General features: G+C 39.0%; 1 protein-coding gene and 1 pseudogene across 7 annotated transcripts in view; both read right to left on the minus strand.

The window, feature by feature from the left end:
- Window positions 1–23,751, minus strand: part of MAP7 (microtubule associated protein 7) — a 208,590-nt gene that overhangs the window by 60,652 nt on the left and 124,187 nt on the right. For all 7 annotated transcript variants that reach the window (XM_054491636.2, XM_054491635.2, XM_054491632.2 and 4 more), the window contains exons 2-3: window positions 14,910–15,008; window positions 5,176–5,253 (exon numbers count right to left, since the gene is read on the minus strand). In XM_054491636.2, the coding sequence (XP_054347611.1) occupies window positions 5,176–5,253; window positions 14,910–15,008 (177 nt within the window). The remainder of the gene's footprint in view (window positions 1–5,175; window positions 5,254–14,909; window positions 15,009–23,751) is intronic.
- Window positions 12,726–14,436, minus strand: LOC129038519 (phosphopantothenate--cysteine ligase-like; annotated as a pseudogene).

The following is a 23,751-nucleotide window of genomic DNA, read 5'->3' on the forward strand; positions in this document are numbered from 1 at the left end:
TCTCTACTTAACAGCATCACCACTAGCGGAAGAATTTTAACATGGACTGTGGTGATCCTGTACATACTAAAATCATGCTTAAAAAGCTAATAGGGGCTGGGTGTGGTGGCTCACGTCTGTAATACCAGGACTTTGGGAGGTCAAGGCGGGCAAATCCCTTGAGGCCAGGAAAATCAGACCAGCCTCACCAACGTGGCAAAATCCCATCACTACTAAAAATACAAAAATTAGCTGGGCGTGGTAGCACATGCCTGTAATCCCAGCTACTCAGGAGGCTCAGGCACGAGAATTGCTTGAACCTGGAAGGTGGAGGTTGCAGTGAGCTGAGATGATGCCACTGCACTCCTGCCTAAGTGACAAAGCAAGACTGTATAAAACAAAAACAAAAACAAACAAAACAACAACAACAACAACAAAAGGGTAATAGGGCAGAAAAACAAAAGGGTGTATTAACGATTCCATTTTTCTGAGATCCTCTCAGTTACTTCCTTTGGCTAACTCATCACAATGTATTTTAAAAATAAAGTAAGTGACATTTTATTAAATAACTTACATTGCCAATTATGGCAGGCCCACACAATAAAAAGTACAACCACTGTGCTAATTTGTTACTAAATGGGATTAAACATAGTGAAGTGTTTAGAACACTGCCTGGCCCATAGTTAGTGCTCAATAAATACTGTTTATCATTATTGCTATTATTTCACTGAAAATTGTAGAGTAAGCAAAATCAGAAAATACTTATTATGTGTTTTACACTTAGCACTGTGCCATGTGTTGGGATACAAAGAATTAGAGACCAAAGTCATATTCTTTGGAAGCTTAAAATACATACAACCAGAGATAGAAAATCTAAATAGATAAAAATTCAGTAGTGTATAAAACAGCAGAAGAATGTGAACTAAAATGTGATAGTTATGCAAGATACAGTATATAGTGAAAGGATGATAAATTTCTAAAAGGAGATTTTCTAGGAAGCCTTTAAAATGGAAGGACTGGCACTAATTGTGATACAGTGCTAGGAGTATAAAGAACAACAGGGCAGTAAATGTATTAGCCTGAACTAGGATAATGGCAGAGGCAGCCGATACAATGGCATAGACTCTTACCTGAAATAAGAGTCTGCTAGATTTCTGACCAAATGGATTCAGGGTTAGAGTATGTCAACTTCTACCTACCTACAGGGCTAGTTGATAGTAGACAGTTGAAGCTCCAGTTAGGGAACTAGGCTGAGTCCAGACTGACCACTGGGTAGCTACAAGTGGCCCAATACGCCAGGATGGAGACCAGTCAGTGGACAGTATTGGGCCAGCCAAGGAAGAGAGAATGTTTTATTCTGCAAAAGATCTAATAGCTAAGCTGTTAGTCAGAAAGAACCTAGGGTCTCTAGCAGAAGCATCAAAAATGACTGAAATAAATAATGTCTTGGGGCCAAAAAAAACCAAACATTTGGTGCAATTAATTGGGACACAGAAATTACCAGGATGAGTCAGTTTTGGAGTGAAAGAAAATGAACAATTTAGTTGTATAGAAGTAGAGTTTTGGGAAACAGGCAGGCATCTACTGCCTTACGAGTAGCTGGAAATGTGGAATCCATATTTAAAAAGGAGAGTGAACCTGTGAGAACAAATGAGATTCCCCACCCCACCCTTGGAAAACACAAAATTAAACCTTAGAAGAGAGATAGTGAAAAAGATGCAGAAGTCAAGAGAGAGAGTTTGAGGGGATAGAATCAGATGGAATAGGGTGGTTAGAGACTTTTCTACGTATAAAGCTTTTAAGGAAGAAAAATAAAGCTTTCAGAGTACAAGGGCCCAACGACAGAATAATCTCATATATGAAGAATTATGCCTGATTTTGTGAAAAATTGAAGGATAATGCAGAAAAAGCAGGCCACATGACATAATCCTATTATAAAAGCATCAAAGCATGACTCAGAGATTTAACCCACAGAAAGTTATTAATAAGTCCTTCCTGTTTGCAAAATAGTACAAACATGCCATACCACCAAGAACAAAATAATCAGACCTTTATTCTCCCTCTCTCTACCTTGCTTTTTAAAATACGTGGATTAAAACAATCTTTAATGATTTCAATGTTAATTTCAACCTACATCCAACAGTAAATAACCAATCTCACTGGCTATTCATTTTAAATTTTACTTTGCCAGCATTTGTGGAATGGTGTCCGATTTTTTTTAACTTGAAAACTTTAAAGTTTGAAAGTTGGTAAGAGTTGACATTACCAACTGTTTTTTTTTTTTGTTTTCAAATTAAGCACAGTCCAAAGATTTCCTTAATATTAAGTGTCTGCTTTTAAACCTTTTTTCTTTAAAAAAAATTTCCACTGCTGTTATAGCTTCTATAAAGCACAGTTTATAGACAGTTGATCAGGTGTGCCCTTTTATTTTTTTTGGTACTGAAGATTTTTTAGAAATCATCCTCACATACTCTAAGGCACAGCTGAAATTAGATTTTTAAACGGCTCTTTTACAACTGTATATAATATATGCATGTATATTTGCATATACGCTCACTCCTGTATTTATGAAGATTGAAGGGAGCCTCTCAAGACTTAGTTCTAACTATGATGGTTTAAATGGAAAAAAAAAAAAAATAGGCCAAAAGGCACTGCTCTAAAATGCAAAGAAAAGAAAATGCAAAGAAAAAAATTAGAATGGATATATTTTCCTTAAAATTATGACTCTGACAATTGAAAAAAGAAATGAGATTGAATTTTTAAAAATTATGATATTTAACATGGCAGGGGTAAGAATAAAGAGAAAAATGCCAGGTGTGGTGATGTGAGTCTGTAATGCCATCTACTAAAGAGGCTGAGGAGGATCATTGGAGCCAAGGAGGTTGAGGCTGTAGTGCACTGTGATCACACCTGTGAACAGCTACTGCACTCCACCCTGGGCAACATAACAAGATCCCATTTCAGAGAAATAGAGAGAGAGAAGAGAGAAACTATGTATATCATATATTGGCTCACCAAAAAAGTTAAGCTGTAATAATAGAATAATACAATCATCTAAATATAATATAATATATGTAACATATAATCATATAATAATCTGAAAAGCATGTTGGGTCTCTCAGCAAATGCCTTTTTTCCACCTGTTCCTGCATATTGCTGTATAATGCCTGCTCTTCTATCCCTTTGAAAGGCTCCTTTCCTCCTTTAGTTGGGAACTTGGGTGGCACCTGGCAGAGCCAGGCTGGGTTAGGCACTTCTACAGGCTCTCAATGCCCCTGGCACATACCCATTCACAGTGGATGCACTGCGCTGTGACGTTAATAGCTGCTATTTGTTTATCTGCCTTCCACTAGACTACACCTAGCTCTAGAGGGCTGGGTGTCAACCTTTATTCATCTTTTTGTCATCTTTTAAATACAATATATGGCACATACAGTGTTTGAATATATAAACTAATGAGTCATGTCCTGTGTTATCAATATGAATTGAAATATGGCATTACATCTTAAGAAAAAATCTAGTCACTCAATATACAAAGGTAGGCAACTGTTAGGGAGAACTGCAAGCTCAAAGCTGTAAGTCTTACACCCTTATAGTATAAGTAAAGTCATTTTTGTTTCACCAGCAGCATATTCATGCTTTCCACAAAAAACTAATGCTTCGTTTTGTAAGATAAAGAAACCCAAATGGAAAGGTGTGAGTTAAGTATGGAAAAGCTAATTCACAATGTGATTTAAACCATAAAGGAATGCTCTCCCGACCTATGGAACTCCTTCTATTCAAGCAGATATGAATCCATGCTATAACTAAACAGATCTCCAAGTGTGAGACCTGATGGGGTAGAGGGGGAAAAGGACATACGCATGGACTTGAAAATAGAGTGTAAATAACAGCCACCCTAAAACAGTAGTCAGTTTCTTATTTTTACTCATCTTCCAGTTTCAGCAGCTCTGCCTTCATCCTCTCTCAGTTCTGGTTTGCTTGTCAAAGCAACCTTATAGGGAGCAATGAGCATATTCACAGGAGGAAGGGAGAGCCCTGGTGACCACAGACAGCCTGCTCCCCAAGAACCTACCTGCCTGCAGGGAACCCGTCAGGCCAGGGAGGAAACTCTAGGCACAGAAAAACAGCAGAGCATGTTCACTTCCAGTAAGCAAATGAAATCTGTGCTTAAAAAATCTCAGAAGCAAAAGAAATGACCTCATATGGCCATTATGGCAAGGGACAGAAACAAGTCTGAGTTGAAAGAATGTAAACAATAGCAAAAGACTTTTGAAAACCAGCTTCCACTACATTTCACAAATTTGGGCTTTGGAATAAGAATAATAAAGGGATAAGATATAGGGGCAGAGTCCCCAGTTGAAACATTAACTCTTACAAAATGCAGAACAACTTTAAGAAGTTACAGGTCATCTCCTGGGAGAATTTTGATACCCTGTCAGTCTAGTTTTAGAATACCCAGGCACTCTGTACACACACATGCTGACCAGGCATTTAGTCTTTTCCAAGGTACATCATTCAGGTATATTTCAAGAGAGTATCCTGTTTTAGCAAGTTTACATAAATGGACATCAAAGTAAAGGAGGGGTTGGCACCTGCTTCCTTACCCAATGTTCTAGAAGACAATGACTGTACAATCTCTAAGTGCTCTCGTCTCAGCTTCCTGCTAAGATAGTCCTCTGATCCAGGTTCCAGTGATTACATGACAAATATTGCAGTTGCTAACCTCACAAGGGCCTTGGGTAATAAGAGAAAAATCAGACACCTCAGCACATGCTTTTCCTGGCAGCAGCCTGGTAGCACCTGTCTATAAGTTCAACGGCAGCATTATTTTAACAGAGGAGGCAGTTAAGTGCCCTGACAGTGTATAATCTCATAACTTTTCATGGAAAAAAGAACCATATGTTTACCGTCCTCACATTTTCTCGGTAGTAAAATGTAAGCTGTACCATCATTCCACTCATATATACTTTCCCTCCAGTGCCACATTAAACTGTGACTGCAAAAAAGGATGACCTTAATCCTGAGGCTAGAGTTTATTGTCACTTAAAACTTATCCCTATGTTTATATTTTATCACCACATACTACATTCTGCTTCATAATCCATCTGCAAAATTCATAAAGGTATGCAAGAGACCACGGTATTATAGTGACATCCATTCAAATCAGGGCTGTGGACACAGGGCCTGGGGTACCTAGCTGTTTCTCCCGTTCCTCACGTCGCTCCCGGGCCAGCCGCTGCCGGTCATCAACACGTAACACAGGCGGAGGGTCTGAAAGCGACATTAAAAAAAAACACGAGGTGAAGAGTGGATTAAAAAAAAGAAAAAGAAAAAATACACATTGATAAATATCCAGTAAATCTGAAGAATAATATCTTGCTACACTTTACAACAATAAGTACATGTGATTAGAGTTACAGTGATCCACTCAATTATCAGAAGTTTTCTAAGGACTTCTAAGCATTTTTCTTCTATTTGAAAACATTATGTAAAATCATGACATAACTGTAGCCTTTTGGCTATTTTTATCAAACAATATAAATGATGTTTTGTGTTCCTAAGCTACTAAACTTCTATTATTTTTATGCTTTAAAAAGTCTGTTCCTTAATGACCAACAGAATCCTTAAGTGGCTTTACACTACACAAATGTTTGCCAGTTAGAGGTGAAGTGCTCGAGTCCAACAGACACGCATTCAGTTTCTGCCCCGTCACTCGCCAGCTAAGGTACTTACCCACCTCTGTAAGTCTCAAGCTGTGAGGTGTACTTTGATTTATTACCGATAAAATGAGGATACAATAGAACCTGTCTCGCTTTATTACAATGACTGTTAGTAGAGTGTGTAGTGTGTATGTCCCAGTAAATCACTGAACATCTACTATGTGCTAGGCACTGTTCTGTATACTGAAAAGACAGCAGTCACCAAAAAAAGACAAAAACCTGAGACTTCATGGGATTTATATTCTACTTGGGAAAATATCTGACAAACAAGATAAATAAGTACTATACATAGAATGAAAAAAGGAGAAAAATACAGAGAATATATGTTAAGGAGACAACAAGGAAATGAAGGGGATTATGACACGTCAGGAAAAGGATGTTTAAATTTTTAGATGGAGCCCAAGGAAGGCCTTACTGTGATAACAATGTTCCATAGAAAGTAAGTGCAAAGGCCCTGAGGTTGCAAGTACCTAATGTGTTCCAGGAACAACAGGGAGATCTGAGGGACTGGAACAGAGTGAGACGAGTAAGTGACGGGGCTCATGGTTAAGGTGAGGACTTTGCATTATACTCTGAGTGAGACATGGGTAGAGAAGAGGGGTTCTGTAGCAGAGGGCTAGGTTTACAGGCTCACTCTGCTGCCGTATAAAAACAAAATAATAAAAATGATCATAATAATCACACTTAAAAGGTTTTTCTCTTTACTAAATTGACATTAGAATTGACATTGACAGGCCGGGCATGGTGGCTCACACCTGTAATCCTAGCACTTTGGGAGGCCGAGGCTGGTGGACTGCCTGAGCTCAGGAGTTCGAGACCAGCCTGGGCAACATGATGGAACCCCGTCTCTGCTAAAAAAAAATACAAAAAATTAACCAGGTATGGCAGCGTGCGCCTGTAGTCCCAGCCATTTGGGAGGCTGAGGCAGGAGAATGGCTTGAACTTGGGAGGCAGAAGTTGCAGGAAGCCAAGATCGCACCATTGCACTCCAGCCTGGGCAACAGAGCAAGACTCCGTCTCCAAAAAAAGAAAAAAGAATTGACGTTGACATTTTTAGAATCTTGCATTAAAAATGGGAATCTACTATAATAATACAGTAGAGACAAGCTGGGTGCGGTGGCTCATGCCTCTAATCCCAGCACTTTGGGAAGCAGGTGGTTCACCTGAGGTCAGGAGTTCAAGACCAGCCTGGCCAACATGGCAAAACCCTGTCTCTACTAAAAATACAAAAATTAGCCAGTGTGGTGGCACATGCCTGTAGTCCCAGCTACTCAGGAGGCTGAGGCAGGAGAATCGCTTGAATCTGGGAGGTGGAGGTTGTGTTGAGCCGAGACTGCATGCCACTGCACTCCAGCCTGGGAGACAGAGCGAGACACCGTCTCAGAAAAAAAAAAAAAAAAAAAAGAAAAGAAAGTACAGTAGAGACAAATAGTAGTGCTTTGGCAACAAATTTAAAGGCCTGCATCCCAAATGTCTTTTTTTTATTTTTTACTTTTGAGACAGAGTCTCGTGTCGTCCAGGCAGGAGTGCTGTGGCACGATCACGGCTTACTGCAGCCTTGACCTCCTGGGTTCAAGCGAATCCTCCCACCTCAGTCTCCTGAGTAGCTGAAACCACAGGTGGCACCACCACACCCGGCTAATTTTTGTATTTTTTGTAGAGACAGGGTTTTGCTATGTTGCCCAGGCTGCCATATGTCTCTTGAACTTTACAGAATTTGTACATTTAAAGAAAATAAAAACAGTAAAGATGCCCCTTAGGAGCTTGCATAAACCAGGCAGTGTGGATGATGAACAAGACTAGGGGATGGTTCTTAAAAATTGGTTAAATGGACTCCTCAATAGCCCACAATGATAAATATTTTTCAGATTTCCTAATCATTTATGTACTTCCACATATTTTTTATGTAGGAAAATATGGCTCCTGGCCCTAAAAGGTTTAATTTGGAAACAAGAAAATGTAAGTGGACATGAAGACCCTCTCAGGCAATTTATTAAGGGCTATCCACAGGAAGTTTTTGCTGTCATTTGTTTTGCTGAAAGAAAATGGTGACCGTAGTAAAATGGCATTTTAAAGAAAGAACTCGGGATAAAAGTCAAGATGAAGTTAAAAGACCTTTAACAATTACCTATCACTTTAATACTCCTTAAATAATGAGGTTTACTCACTCATGAAAACTTTTTTTTTTAAACAGGATCTTGCTGTGTCACCCAGGCTGGAGTGCAGTGGTACGATCATGGCTCACTGCAGCCTCAACTTCCCTGGCTCAAGCCATCCTCTTACTTCAGCCTACCAAGTAGCTGAGACTACAGGTGTGCACAACCACAATCAGCTAATTTTTTTTTTTTTTTTTTGAGACAGAGTTTCCTCGCTCTTGCTGCCCAGGCTGGAGTACAGTGGCGCGATCTCAGCTCACTGCAACCTCTGCCTCCCGGGTTTAAGCGATTCTCCTACCTCAGCCTCCCAAGTAGCTGAGATTACAGGCATGCGCCACCAGGCCCAGCTATTGTATTTTTAGTACAGACAGGGTTTCACCATGTTGGTCAGGCTGGTCTCAAACTCCTGACCTCAGATGATCCACCAGCCTCCCAAAGTGCTGGGATTACAAGCGTGAGCCACCATGCCCGATCTCGGCTAATTAAAAAAATTTTTTTTTGTAGAGATGGGCTCTCACTATGTTGCTAAGCCTGGTCTTGAACTCCTGACTTCAAGCAATCCTCCTGCCTCAGCCTCCCACAGTGCTGGATTACAGGCATAAACTGCTGCACCCAGCCTCATAAAAACTTTTATTTAATTATAAAAGTTGAAAATCAACTTTGTAAAAGCCATATGAGCACATTATGGAAAGTCTGTAAAATAGTTTAATTACTTTTAAAATTCCACTGACAAATTCTGTTAGACAATATTTCAATATTAAGTATGTGCCATGTCTAGCTTACTTTCAAGTACATGCCAAATTTCATACAAAATTTTGAAAAGAAGGCTTTAATAACATATGGGACACATGCCACCCCTGATAACCCACACCAACCCTGACAGCCCCAAGTCATAGTAATAACCGGTGCTCCTGCAGTAATGAAGCAATGCCCGATTATGCAACATAATTAGCTTCCCCCTGTGAAGTGCCTTTTGAATGTATATTCTGAAAATAGTTCAAGAAGTGCTAGTTTTTCCCTGATTTCTATGCTATCATTTTATATGAAAATTATACTCTTCACATGTAACAAACTGCATCCTGTTTGGTAAGATAATATGTAAAAAACCAAACTTTTATACAATTAAACGCTGTAAATAAGGCCAATGCTTAGGACTGCAGTAGTTCCCAGCTGTCTGTCAACATTAGTGCTGAAATAATTACTACCTCTCTGGAAACAGATTTGAGGAAGTAAAGAAATGTCACATTTCTGAAGTTCAAGATGCATAGTGGTTGTGATACACTCGATGATTTTGGTTGATTTGGAAACCTGGCATTAGAAAATATTGAATTGTAGAGTGAGAAAGTTATTCAGTGTAGGTTGTTTCCATCCCTCTGTTCCCATTAATATGAAAGTGTCTTGGGTGCTAGAATGTCATTAACACCTGTGGCAGGTTAAAGATGGCTGTGCATGGGGCTGGGGAGGAACAGAGACTTGTCTGTTTTCTTCCCTGCTGCATTCTCAATGCCTCGGGCTGTATGTGGCAGAAAAGGATATTCAATAAATATTTGTGGAATGAATGAATGAACAAACAATGAACAACCTTAGCTAACTCTCAGAGCCTTTAAACTTTTATTAAGATGCACCAATGGGGAAAACTAAGAACAATCTTGTACCTGATAACAGAGTAAACTATTTAAATGCCAGAAGTTTAAATTTTAGTTTAATAACTAAAAACTGATAAAAATTTATATTTAAAGGTAGGTTTTCAAAAAAATACAATTAAATAATTCCAGTAAATAGTGAATTTCCTATAATCCATTGCCTCCTTTCTCGTTTCCACCCCCACATTATTTTTCCCCGAAACAAAAGTAAGCTATAGAAAATACTTTAAAATTATGTATAGGTCAGCCAGGCGCGGTGACTCACACCTGTAATCCCAGCACTTTGGGAGGCTGAGGCAGGCGAATCACTTGAGGTCAGGAGTTCGAGACCAGCCTGGGCAACATGGTGAAACCCTGTCTCTACTAAAAATACAAAAATTAGCCAGGCGCAGTGGTGCATGCCTGTTATCCAAGCTACTTGGGAGGCTGAGGCAGGAGAATCACTTGAACCTGGGATGTGGAGGTTGCACTGAGCCAAGATCGCACCACTGCACTCCAGCGTGGGCGACAGGACGAGACTCCATCTCAAAAAAAAAAAAAAAAAAATTATATATAGGTCAGGCACAGTGGCTCACTCCTGTAATCCCAACACTTTGGGAGGCCAAGGCAGGAGGATTGCTTGAGTCCAGGAGTTTGAGACCAGCCCAGGCTCATTTGAAAAAGGGAGACCTCATCTCCACCAAAAATAAAAAAAATTAGCCAGGAGTGATGGCACATGCTTGTGGTCTCAGCTACTCAGGAGGCTGAGGTGACAGGATCGCTTGAGCCTGGGAGATCCAGGCTACAGTGAGTCCTGATTACACCACTGCACTCCAGCCTGGGCAACAGAGTGAGACCCTGTCTTGAAATAAAATAAAATAATGTATATTCCACATTGTTTTCCAATGGATCTAACATGGTTAAAATAAAATTAAGTTACTGATTCTCACAAGGAGAAAGGGTTTAAGAGGAATAGAACTTAGGCTTAATTAAGATCGCAGTTACGCTCCACATTCAACCTCCTACCTGTGATGGTTCAAGTGTGGGGTGACATCTAACCTGGGGCATGGTTAAGGGTGAAAGGGAGTGCCATTAAAATTCTGTGTTTGATAACATGCATAAACCTGGATTGCCTTACACACATCTGAGAGTATGGTCATGCTACTAAAGAGCTCTCAAAGTTGACAAGGCTTTTTTCAAGAACTCACTAGGCCTTGACTCATATGTAACAACTACTGCTTCTACAGTAAATACTTCTGTATTTCTGTTAGCAATTTGTACTTTATGAAGCACTTTCACATATTATCACTTTATTCTTTCCAATAACACTATGAGTTAGCCAAGCATTTATTTATTCAATGAAGAGTTATGCCTCTTTTTCAAATGAAAAAACTCAGAGAAATAGATATGACTAATGAAGATAGCACGGATATGTGTCAGAGCAAGGGCATAAAACCCAATCTCTAACTCAGTCCTGTGCCCATCCACGCACCAAGGCAGCTACAGTCATTACAATTGCACAGTGCAGCATCAGAAAAGGGCTGGAAGATCCTAAGTCACACACTCCTCTATGAGAGCAAATTACTTCTAAACAATAAGGCAAAATAAAGTTTCAGTGGCTCTTTTAAAGACTTGTGTTGGGGGGCAGCAAAGGGATAGGAATTCAGAGGGATTTTTAATGAATTTGGGTATCTGCGTTTCTCAGGTCCATGAAAACACGCAGTTTTCTAAGGAAGTTAAACTATTAATCATTTGGAGGCAGCTGGAGTTCTGAAGAACCATCTCCCACTTCTTCAGGAACTAGCAGACGTGGACAGATCTGTAACTTTACAAACTGTCTGTTTTGGTCTGGGTTCAAGTATTCACATATGAGAGCAATGGTCCTTCCAGGATAACACAGAACATAGTGTGCTCATAGTTCTAAAACACCACAAGGGACTTCTGTAATGTAGTTTTGTTTGTTTGTTTGTTTTTTGAGACAGAGTCTCGCTCTGTTGCCCAGGCTAGAATACAGTGGCGGATCTCAGCTCACTGCAACCTCTGCCTCCTGGCTTCAAGTGATTCTCCTGCCTCAGCCTCCCGAGTAGCTGGGGTTATGGGCGCGCACTACCATGCTCGGCTAATTTTTGTATTTTTATTAGAGACGGGGTTTCACCATGTTGGCCAGGCTGGTCTCGAACTCCTGGCCTCAGGTGATCCACCCGCTTTGGCCTCCCAAAGTGCTGGGATTACAGGTGTGAGCCACTGGTGCCCGGCCAGCCATAATGTGTTTTACATATAAAAGTTACAACTTGAATGTGGATAAATTTGTTCTAAATCAAAGAGATGTTTTGGAGCCTTCTAATGAGTTTAAGTATCAGAAGGTAAAAGAGGAAAGGACATTTAGCTAAAACTTACTAGATTAAAAGGGATTCTCAGAAATCATTCAGTCAGGATGCCCATACCTGGTTAGGACAATACTCAAAATATCCCAAAATATATAATGAACTTTTTTTTTTCAAGTTCTAGAAAATGAAAATCAACAAAATGCTTTAGACAGACTTCCTATGAGCCGTATCCCACAAAAATTAAAAGGTGTTACTCAAGGCCAGCCCTCCAACACATAACTCATATTGTCCTTTGAGGAGACTTAGGAAAATAATGACATGGTGGTTTCTAAATTAAGAGCCTTTTATATAGCTTGGCTTATCTGTATATACAAGAAAATAGACACAGGGATGCTCAAAAAGACACAATGAGAAGTGAAATGTCTCCCTATTTAACTTGACTTTAGCAATATAAATCATATCTGACTGTATATAAGGAGATGGCCAATAAGGGTGGAAGAGATTTTTCTGGCTTCTGATCTTTATACAATGTGTGCAATCTCTCATCACACTGGTGGTTCTGTGTTAGAATGACCTATTCATATATTGGTTTATCCATCATACTGTCAACTGAAGGGTAGAGATTATGTCTTTTAATATATTCCTAGTACCTTCATGACGCTAACACTAGATGAATAAATGAGTTATCAGGATATAAAAGTATAAACTGCACAGTAAAAGAATGGTAGAAATTAGAAGCAGTGGTGGATGGGGAGAACCAGAGAAATATGGCACCAACAATTAAGCTATGTTAAATTCTCATTGTATTACAAATGTGATTTTATTTTTTTAAAACACATTTATTCATCTTTTTAATCCTCGTGGCTCAGCACAGGGCCTGACACACAGTAGGCACTCAACAAATATTTGATTTCCAAAGCATGACCATTCATGCATCCATAATCCTCTTTTTATAGTATAAAGAAGGCTGATATTCAGGCCCCCATGTGTACCTTAAGTAATATATATTTCCCAATAAGCTCTTATTTTTAAAGGTGAGAAACAGTTCTAGAGTTCAATTTCGAAATCAAGATGACATTCAGGTGAGTGTATCACATGTCATTAAAAGATGAATAACAAAGCATATTTGCCTGCGCACCACTGCCTTTTCCCTTTCCTTCATTTTCTCTGTCCATAGGAAACCAAAAGTTTTATTATAGTTTTCACCATCTGTAAGAGCCCTGGACAATTTTTGATCCTGTAAGGGCTTTTTACTTCAGTTTTTGTCACATATTAAAGCTGTGTGTCAAGACTGAAGATTATCCACTATCTTCTCTTCTATCTCTATGTATTTTTCTATTTCTTCCTCTGGTAGCTATAACTTAGTTTCTGAGCGTCTGGTTACAATAACCACAAAGGACTGTCGTGACTCAAGGATGTTAGCCACCAACACTTGATGCTGATAAACTTCCAAAGCCTTCTGAGCTCGATTAATTACAATGGAGGGGTCAGTCTCCAACTTAAAGGAAATTATAAACGCTTTGGGAGCACAATCTTTAATCAAAGGAGAAAGTATTTTTGGCACCATCTTCATTGTTATCTGCAGTGGGCCCCCAGATGACTGGATCTTGTGTTCAGGCATTTCAGAGACAGGAACACAGAAATCTGACAGGGCCGCGCCAGGTAAAACATCGCAGAAGAGCCGGCCACACTTCCAGAGGGACCTTGATGCTGAATGATGTGACCAACACCACCCGCTGGCCCTGCGTGCCCAGACCAGCCGCGAAGCGGGCCATAACCTCAGCGCAGCACTAGGAGGCCAGGGGAACTCAGCTACCAGGTCCACTTCTGCCAACAAATGTCATTTTCATGCTAAAGAATTTCTACTTCCATAGAGACACACTTGAATACAAAAATAAAGGTCCACTAGAACAAGCTACATGAGGACAGGGTTCATGTTGTTTGCTCATACAGTACATCTCTCATGCTTCTTCGGCATAGAAGAACTCAGTAAACATTAGATGGTAGCTGGAAGGTGGATGGCTAGATGGATGGATAAATGACGCAATGAAAAGGCAGGCTGACTGACTAAGGAAATCTCTGCTTGGTAATTAAAACTCCTCTGAGACTGCACATCATTTTCCACTAATGGCAGCTTAAGCAGTATTTTCAACAATACTTGTTATTGTCTTTCCTCTAAATGACAAACCAGATTTATCTGTTGTGTTCAAGACCTTTTCCACATGAAAAAAAAAATTCACAAAACTAAACACAGTAGAATGTTCTCTGTAAGGTTAGACTCAGTTATTTCCATCTTTATTCTCACTGATTCACTGTGTCACTGTGCTTGAGTGACCTCAGTCCTGGATGCAGCATGAAGTAGGTTTCCAAGAACCTCGTTGAGTATTTGGCTTGCTTTCCTTTCCTTTGATTGTCTCTTATTATCATACTGTACATTCATTCCTCCCACAGGCCACACAATGGTTACTGGATATCTGGAAGCAACTGCACTGTCGGTTCAATTGTTTGTATTATATTTACAGACTGTTTGCTTCTTTGGATCACTGAATAAAGAGACTATGAATCAGAGGTTATTAAATGAAATTACTCTGTAGGCATACAATCATTGCAAGGAATAGGAAACAAAACCATAATTCTATACAAGCTTTGCTATGTGTAAAGATTTCTTGAAATAGTTTTTGAAAAAGTCACAAAAGAGATATGCAATAATGCTTGTTAGACATACAGGTATAAAAAATTGTGTCCTATCATTTGAAACAGAATAGTAAAATTATTACCCCTTTAAACTGCTTGACATTAAATGAGTACATCCACATACAACATCTCATTGATTGTCAAAATAACTCTGAGAGGTAAGCAGGCCATGTGTTTGAATTTACGTTTTAAAGAGAGAAAACCAAGGCTTGGCTTTGAGAGGTTCTCTGACTTAATATCATACGAGCCAGTAGGAGTGTTTGGTGGCAGTACTGAAACCAAGCTCTCCTAAATTCTAGTTTTCTGAAAACTAGAATTTAAACAAATTAAACCTTTATCATCAGCAGCATGCCTTTAGGGCATAAAAGATAACCTTTATTTTCCCACAGTTAATGTAATGCATCATACCTGGTTTATTTCCTGAGTGGTTGTTATTTTGTCCTGAAATTGCAGAGGCAGGGCGGTTGGAGGCATTTTTCTTATCTTGCACTTTATAGCTGTCGGGTGCTACAGAAATGAGACAAAAGAGAAAAGACACATTTAGTTTCTTAAAATTTCTTCAGAAACATTTACATATTCGACATTTACTGTTAACCTATGTACCAGGTTCTTAGGCTAGATTAAGGAAATGAAAAGATGAAGTAGTTACAACCCGTGCCCTCAAGGAGTAGGATAGACACATAAAAAACCAACAACCTCAGCTTGAGTGACCCATCTTATAGAAGTGGCATGTTCAAGGGGCCATGAAGGGCCTTTCCCATGGCTGTACCAGTTTACACATAAAGCAACCACGTGGAAGCACGACTGGAGTCTAAAGGCTTGCATCCGAGTTCTTACAAAGCACCATTGTCTTAGAATATATTTCAAATGGATTAATTTCTTTCTTGCTTTGGTATATTCAACATCATGTAATCTTTCTTTGGGGTTATTGAGTCTCTGCGGTAGCCCCAGGTCCTGACAACAAACATCAACCCTAACTGAATATTATGTAACAGCAGACCATGGAGATCGAAAAGACTTCAACCTATGTTCAGTACAAGTCACTTTTCTGAATAAGCCCTGATAAATGCTTTTAGGGGTGGGGTGCTGGAGGGAGGCTGTAGTTTGCTTTATTATGCTGAAATTCAAATTAAAAAAATCAATTAAACAGGAGTTCTGGTTACTTGAACTCTAATTTATCTATATCTAACTTTTATTGGATCCATTCTAGGTGAAGATCAGAGGCTTATCCGCCCACTTCATTATCCTCTGGATGTCGGGAATTCATTTCCATCCCAGAAGACCTTCTGAGTCATATTCACCATGAGACAAATATAAAATCCATCTTAAAATTTTTCTATGCTCATATAAAATTGATAGGTTAATTTTATTTTATGTTATTTTATTTTCCAGTAAGCCATTTGGATTAGTAATAATAGGTTAAATTTCGTAAAATAAAAATAATTTTTGAAAATTGTCAGGCTGTTTGGTCTAAGATTATATATTGCTAATTCCTAACTGTTAGGTTAGATGTATTTCTAAAGTTTTCAAGCCATCTCTCTGCTTTCATATTAGTCTTTTTCTTCTTCTACAGTTTAAGAGTCTGTATTTCTTCAAAAACTTCTTTGGTGAACACTGTAACAGCAAAAGACACAGACAGACCTGGGTTCAAAAGTGAGACTTGGTACATAACCAGTTGAGTGGCCAGAAAGTTATCTGGCCTCTCTAAGTAGGTCACATGGGGTAATAATACTGCCTAACTCACAGAATTATTGAAAGATGAACTGAGAAGATACGTGTTAAAAATCTACCATAAGACTTGGCACATAGAAGGTGTTTAACAAGTATTCAAGGCCCTTTCTCCCAGCTTCTAAGCTTTTCTGTGGAGTCCTGGGCATCCCATACTCATAGCACCCATGCAGGTTTGAGTGTGTTTTGGAGCCAGCAAACCTGGTTCTGCCATTTACCAGCTGAATCCTCAGCATGTCGCTTAACATCTCTAAGTCTTAATTTCCCCATCTGTAAAGGGGGAAACATCTACTTTCAGAGATGTAAAAATTAAACGAGATAATGTACAGAAAGGTAGTTCATTGCTTGGCCCACAGCAAGGCACGATAAATGGTAGAAAGTATTTTTGCTCTCTTCAGGAAACTGGGCTTCTAGTTCCTCAGGGATTTGAGAGAAAGCAAACCTATGTTAACTTGGTGACGGGGTCCTGGGAGCAAGTGACTAAAGTGGCAGGAAGGTCTGGGTCAGCCGCTGGTTCCAGAGGTTTTCAGCTCAGCCACAGTTATACCTCCTGGGGCTCTCAGGTAGGGTGAACTTATTGATATGATTTTTAGGGTATGGCCTGGTTTGGGAAGAGGTAATTAGTCTTTCTGATTCAGGGTTTGGGGGAGATGACAGTTTTCTAAGATTTGATGTCTTTCATTATATTAAGTAAATCTGAGCCTTAAAAAAAAAAAAAAAAACCTCAGTAACAATGGGAAAAATAAAACAGGGAGTTGTTGTTTTTTTTTTTTTTTTTGAGACAGAGTTTCGCTCTTGTTGCCCAGGCTGGAGTGCGATGGTGTGATCTTGGCTCACCGGCAACCCCCGCCTCCCGGGTTCAAGCAATTCTTCTGCCTCAGCTCCCAAGTAGCTGGGATTACAGGCATGTGCCACCATGCCTGGCTAATTTTTTTGTATTTTTAATAGAGATGGGGTTTCTCCATGTTTGTCAGGCTGGTCTCGAACTCCCAACCTCAGGTGATCCACCTGCCTCAGCCTCCCCAAGTGCTGGGATTAGAGGCATGAGCCACCATGCCCAGCCGGGAGTTTTTTGTTTTTTTAAACAAAGTGCAGGGGATTTCACTACTTAAGAACACAATGACAACAGGAATTTATTCATTTTCTGGTTTCCAAAATTCAAAAACCTGAAAATCCTCATTAACTAGAAGATATGATTATATATACCCTTATAAAAGTTCTCATGGAAAAAAAAATTAAAATGACTCAGGTGACTTTCCAGTATTATTTATTTGAATCTCTCTTCTTTCATTTAAAAAAGAAAAAAGAAAATTAAGCCATACATTATGATGCTCAGTAAGTCTTTGTTAGCCTTATGAAATCTTTATCGATTATCCTGCTAGCTTGAAAGCTGTATTCCATTAGTGTCACATGTGAGTGTTGAGGTAAAGACAAGAGGAAGGATACAGACAAGCACCCTGGTGGTCTGGGACTCTCTTTCCGACATACTCTAAAACAAAATATAGAGGCATCAGACATTTGGAGCCTTCATCTAGTGAAAATTCTGCAGCTCCAGTAAGTGCTGCAATGTGCCTGTGCAATCCACATCCTCTACCACTCACTGATTCCTTCCAACGTCTTCCCACAAAGGCTTTGGTGTTCTCACGGCTTTGTTTCTACTTCTGGCTGTATGGTCCAATACAGTCTTCTCTCAACTGCTCAAAATAACTGGTCCAACAAATGACCTGTCAATTTAGTCAAAACACTTGCTCTGAGACACATCTGACTATAACCTTTGCACCACCCTGAGTTTAAATCTCACTGAATAATATGGGGACTTGACATCCACAAGGATAATGTATTTCAGCCACTCTTTTTAATAAAATCTGGAATGTGGGCTGTGAAACAGCAAAAGCTTAAATTCAGTTCCCAGCTCTGTATAGTCCCTTATCCATGGAGGAATACTAGGTTCCCAAGACCCCCCGTGGATGCCTGAATTTGTGGGTAGTACCGGACCATATATACGCTATGTTTTTTGGATCTACTGAGACAGCTCCTATGTGACTGACAGGTGTGCAGCAACTACGGTGTGGATCCAGTGGACAAAGGAATGATTCACATCTCAGGCTGGACAGAGCAGGAGGGCACGAGATTTCATCACACTACTCACAGAACAGCATAAAATTTATGAATTGTTTATTTCTGAAGTTTTCCATTTAATATTTTTGGACTACAACTGACCGTAACTGAAACCTCAAAAAGCGAAATCATGGATAAGGAGGAACTACTGCATACATGCTTCTCTGCTACAGTCTTCAACTGGACTTTGTGGGCATACAGCCCCTATGTGGACATAGACTTGTGAGGACACAGCTTTGGGGGAGTGACCTAGAACACAGAACTAGAGGTTGAACCACATGAAATAGCCTTTTATGTAGTAAAAAATAGTTAACATTTAACAACTTTTTATGTTTCAATCTAATAGTTTAAATAAATCTGTATAGAAAAGAGTTACCGTATCAGGCCTGAGACTGCTGTCCTTATTATTTTGTATATATTTATATATATTTATTCCTTACATTTATTTATTCAAATATACCTGCCAGGAGTATTGTAACACTTGAATCATAGGTATGAAGTGTTTTATCCAATGTGATTTATAAAATTTGCATTAGAACAAGAAGGAAATAAAGCAACAGCATCACTCCTAATGACTTCCCTGATTATTCCACATAATGGAGAATTTCTCCTCAGTTTAAATTCCTCATAATTATAAGTGAAGTTGGGCAGCAATGATCAAAGCTTATGGGAGTTAGCATAAGACAAACCTGGATTTCATTTCCCACACTACCTCAGTTTTCTTCCTACTCGCATTTATTCAAACAGTACACTACTCCATGGGACACCTTGAGCTCGATGCTGGAAGTAATATTATTAGGGGTATAATGTATCTCCTTCTACCACTTCTTTTTCCTTTTCTTGTCCTATGTTTCTAGGTTACACTGTATTCTGGAGCTTCCGATTCCTCCAATACTATCTCCTCTCTTCAAAAATCATCTCCTAGTATGGCCTGAAATACTATCTGTACGTCAGTCACTGTTGAGTGTGCATTTATAAATATGTGCTCTCAACAAAGTTCCCGTCTTCAACCTCTAGGGAATATCTGCTCATGTGTTTCTGCTATCACTTGAATGTCCTCACAAAAAAGCCAACCCCCTAATGTCAGTCTCTTTGTCACTATCAACAGAACCACCAGGCTCAGGAATGTTAAGTAATTTTAAGGAATTAAGTAATTTTTTCAACATTTACAAATACCTCCATGGGCCAGACACTGTGCTACACAGTGAGAATACAAAGGTCATATGACATAGTATCTGCTTTCAAGATGCTTATCATCCTTTGGAGGAGAGACAGTGTGCACATACATGAAATTGCAACAATAGACCAATTCAATTTTCTAAAAAAATCCATAAACCCACAGAGGTTTAATAACCAAATAAATGATAAAGAGAGTGTTACAGGAATTCGGAGTGAGAGAAAGAGCCACAAGGGACAGCAGTACCTGAGCAAAGAGCTTGCAGACCAGAAAGCATCCGGATAAGTGAAGAGTAATGTGGAGAAGTTCCCTCACTGGGGTGGAGCATGAGCAAAACTACCAAGGCAAAGAGACAGGAGAGACACTCGGGACTGTCTGGTCAGAACAGCAGGTTTAGGAAGGGAGGCAGTTGAAAATATGACAAGAGAAACTGGCTAAGGTCAATGTCTCTTTGAATTCTGAGAGTGTGGACTTTTTCGTGAAGGCAATGGAAAGTCACTGAAGTATATATCACATGGAACTTCCAGCTGTGAACTACTTTAGCTTCAGTGGATTCTGTGTAAACGGAAAGTGAAGTCTAACAAGCCTGCTGGAAATGAATTTAAAAAGGATCTCATCTTAAAGAAAACAATAAAAGGAAATCAGACAAAAACAGACATCCTAAGAACTCTGCCTTCTATAGAATTTAGTAACTAGTCAGGTTCTTCCACTTACCCGTATCGTGCAACAAGAGATAACTATTTGACCATTACATGGTAAAAAGTGACATGAATATGGTGAAACTTATGTCTGTCCCTGAAGAAACAAGAAGTAGGGGAAGAGTAGAGTCAGTGTGGTCACCCTAGAAGAAGCCAAGGACAGCTCACATAGCACCATATAGGGACCCTCCACTGGAAATGGGACTCCAGCCACAAACTCCTGGGAGGATGAGCCGCTGGCAGGCCAGATAAGGAAATGGGCCTGTTGGGAAATAGGTAGGGTATATTTTTGAAGGTCATTTTGCAGGGAGTGAAGAAGATAAAATATGGGAAACTGATTGGTGTTATTAATCTTTTGTAGCCCCTCACTTAATGGGGAAGCAGCTGCTTCATGGGGCATGCCTTACAGGTATTGTGTCATGGCAATTTAAGTAACTGTCAATGTCAAAAATAGTGCAGTCTCATTTGCTCTTCTATACACACCAGAATAAACCCATTTCATGGTATGGTGCAATATCTAGCCACATTTAATCTGACTGACATTTTGAAACAGAAATAACAACAATGAACCATTTATTCACTCTATTGCTCAATTCTTGTTGACAAAACATAAAAAACTAAATAGGACCATCTGATAATGATACATATTTGAGTTATACACAGCACTCTCCCTATTCTGCTGACAGAAACAATTCAGTTAAGATCTTCTTTTTCTTGCATTTCACACATCTATACAGAACACAAAGTTAGGATTTGGTGGCTATGGTAGACTTCAGCAGAGCATAGTAAGAGTGTGAAGGCTTTACAATTTGGAGTAGCTCATTCAGCAATGACAATGACTGAAAGTCACTTTCTGATTTCTCCATCTCGTCATAATGGAAAAAACCTTAGGATGTATGACCATGATAGAAAATGATATTAAACCAAAAGGAAATAAATTTGTTCAATAAAGAGATAGTACAAACCCAACAAAAGACATTGACTTTATAAATACAGTCCAACATGGTGTATAGTTATATGACACATAGGGACAGAATCTTCCACAGGTATCACTCCTTATTTCTATAACTGCACTAAGACATTAAGAATGGAACAGAGACATGTAGGTCTTCGTTAATAATCTATATTGAACCACTTTCAAAGAGAAGTTGAGGCAGTTGGATTGAACTGTCAAGATCTATACATAAGATGATAAAAAATACTGACATAGGCTGGGTGTGGTGGCTCACACCTGCAATCCCAGTACTTTGGGAGGCTGAGGTGGGAAGATCACCTGAGGTCAGGAGTTTGAGATCAGCCTGGTCAACATGGTGAAACCTCGTCCCTACTAAGTATACAAAAATTAGCCAGGCGTGGTGGTGCATGCCTGTAATTAATCCCAGCTACTCAGGAGGCTGAGGCAGGAGAATCGCTTGAACCCGGGAAGTGGAGATTGCAGTGATCCGAGATCGCGCCACTGCACTCCACCCTGGGTGATAGAGCGAGACTCTGTCTCAAAAAATAATAATAATAAAATAAAAAAAAATAAATAAATAAAATAGTGACACAATCAACTTTTTCTGAAATAAAAAACCTAACATGTGATAGGAAAGATCATGTATATAACAGCAAAAGATAATTCTATCAAAAGAGGTTACCAAAATATTCCTAAGGGATAGGACTGGGCCATTTTCCTCTAAGGAGCTGATGTCTAGTCATAGTCATCATATTCTGAGCTTAAACAAACTGTCTCCAAATAAATGGAACATCGGCATTCAGTCGTTGATAACTGGCCAGGTGCAGATCTACGATAATTTCCCACTTGACCAGAGCAACCTCAGGGCAGGGGCCATGCCCTTCAGCCTTATAATCTCCAGAATAACATGAGATATTTTTTCTCTTCTGATGTGAAGTAGACGTGACCTTGATCTGACAACTCTTTTTGTCACCCTTTCTCTACAATCTTAGCAGTCATCAAAAAATAAGAAAATGTATTTCTTTTTATTAATCATCTTATCATTAATACTTTTTATTTCTGGACTTTTGCAACAGTGTTCCACAAGGCACACATCCATTCCTCTCTTGCATCCTTCATCAAGCATTTGTTCAGTGTCACATATGTGCTGGGTAGTGTGCTAAACACTTCACATCAGAAGAGAAAAAATATCTCATGTTATTCTAGGATGATTTCAACATTATACTAGGCAAGACTCAAAATCAAATGGATGTTTTGACCCCACTTCATAGAAAGGAGCACCCAGTCTCACCTACAGTGAGAATCTCAGGAATTAGAGTGACACTCTGCAAACACAACAGAATACAGGTCGGGCATCACTAATCCAAAAACCTGAAATCTGAAACCCTTCAATTTCCAAACATTTCAGATAAGGGACACTCAAGCTGTTATTGCTTATACTGCATGGAGGAAAGAAAGCATGTGAATATTACAGCCTCTGCTGATAACATCGGACAAGCATCTCAACTTTGGGAAATTTGTAAACCCCAACTCTTTCCCAAGCAGTTAATAAATTTATTTTGATAATTTGTTTGTTATGTAGCCAAAGAATTATCCACTCTAGCTAAACATGAGGAAAAGGATATTTCAGAAAAGCACACGTTCCATATATCTTATGGGAACTGGGGGGAATCACCCACTAAGCTCTTTCGTTTACCACTAAAAGCAGCTCCTCGATTCACATCACAAATGCTTCCTGACACATTGCGCTGACAGGAATAAACATTACACACTTTAAACTCAACCAAAAAGGCTTTTATCTAAAAAATAAGTAAATAAATAAAACAAAAACCTTCCTTCAGCCAGATGGCAACACTAAAAATAGAAGAGAAAATGATGTATTTTCCCCTTGCATTAATATAAATCAGATTAAAAGGCAAGCCTTTTCATCTCCGTTGGTGACTTACCACCAGTCACAATGCTAGCTAGCTACTCTACAAGTATTATCCCTGCCCCACAACGTGAATAATGTTTACGACTAAGCAAAGTACAGGGCAAAGTACACAAAAGGGAGGGCAAAGTCTAACCATATTAAAGTTTTCCAGTCACATGGAGAAATGGTAAATCAGAGATTGTAGTTACCCATCTATATTTTAACAGCTGGAAACGGAGTTTATCAAATTAGACCCAATTCAATTAAAATCAATGTGTAATTAGAAGAAACTATTTAAATAATGTGGAAAAGAAAAATAATTGAACTGAACTTTATTATACTTTGCTTAATTAAAACAACGAACTGAAAAGAGGGTGTTTTTACTTTAATAGGATAATGATTTACTTTAAGGAAAACTAAAATGGCTAATGCCAGTATTTTACAAAATGATTACTATTGGCCATGAAATAGAAAAACTTTCATACTTACAAAGTACAGTTATCTAAGTAGAAAATGTACAATACTTAAAAATAGTTCTAAACAGGGGACTCAGTTTTAAATATCAGTTTTGTAAATAAATTTGCATGTAACTTTAATCCTATGAGTATTAGTCAACTGAGTTTAATCAGTGAAATAAATACACATATACACTGCTGTTGAAT

Source organism: Pongo pygmaeus, chromosome 5 (genome assembly GCF_028885625.2).
Source record: "Pongo pygmaeus isolate AG05252 chromosome 5, NHGRI_mPonPyg2-v2.0_pri, whole genome shotgun sequence".
Classification (NCBI taxonomy): Eukaryota; Metazoa; Chordata; class Mammalia; order Primates; family Hominidae; genus Pongo; species Pongo pygmaeus.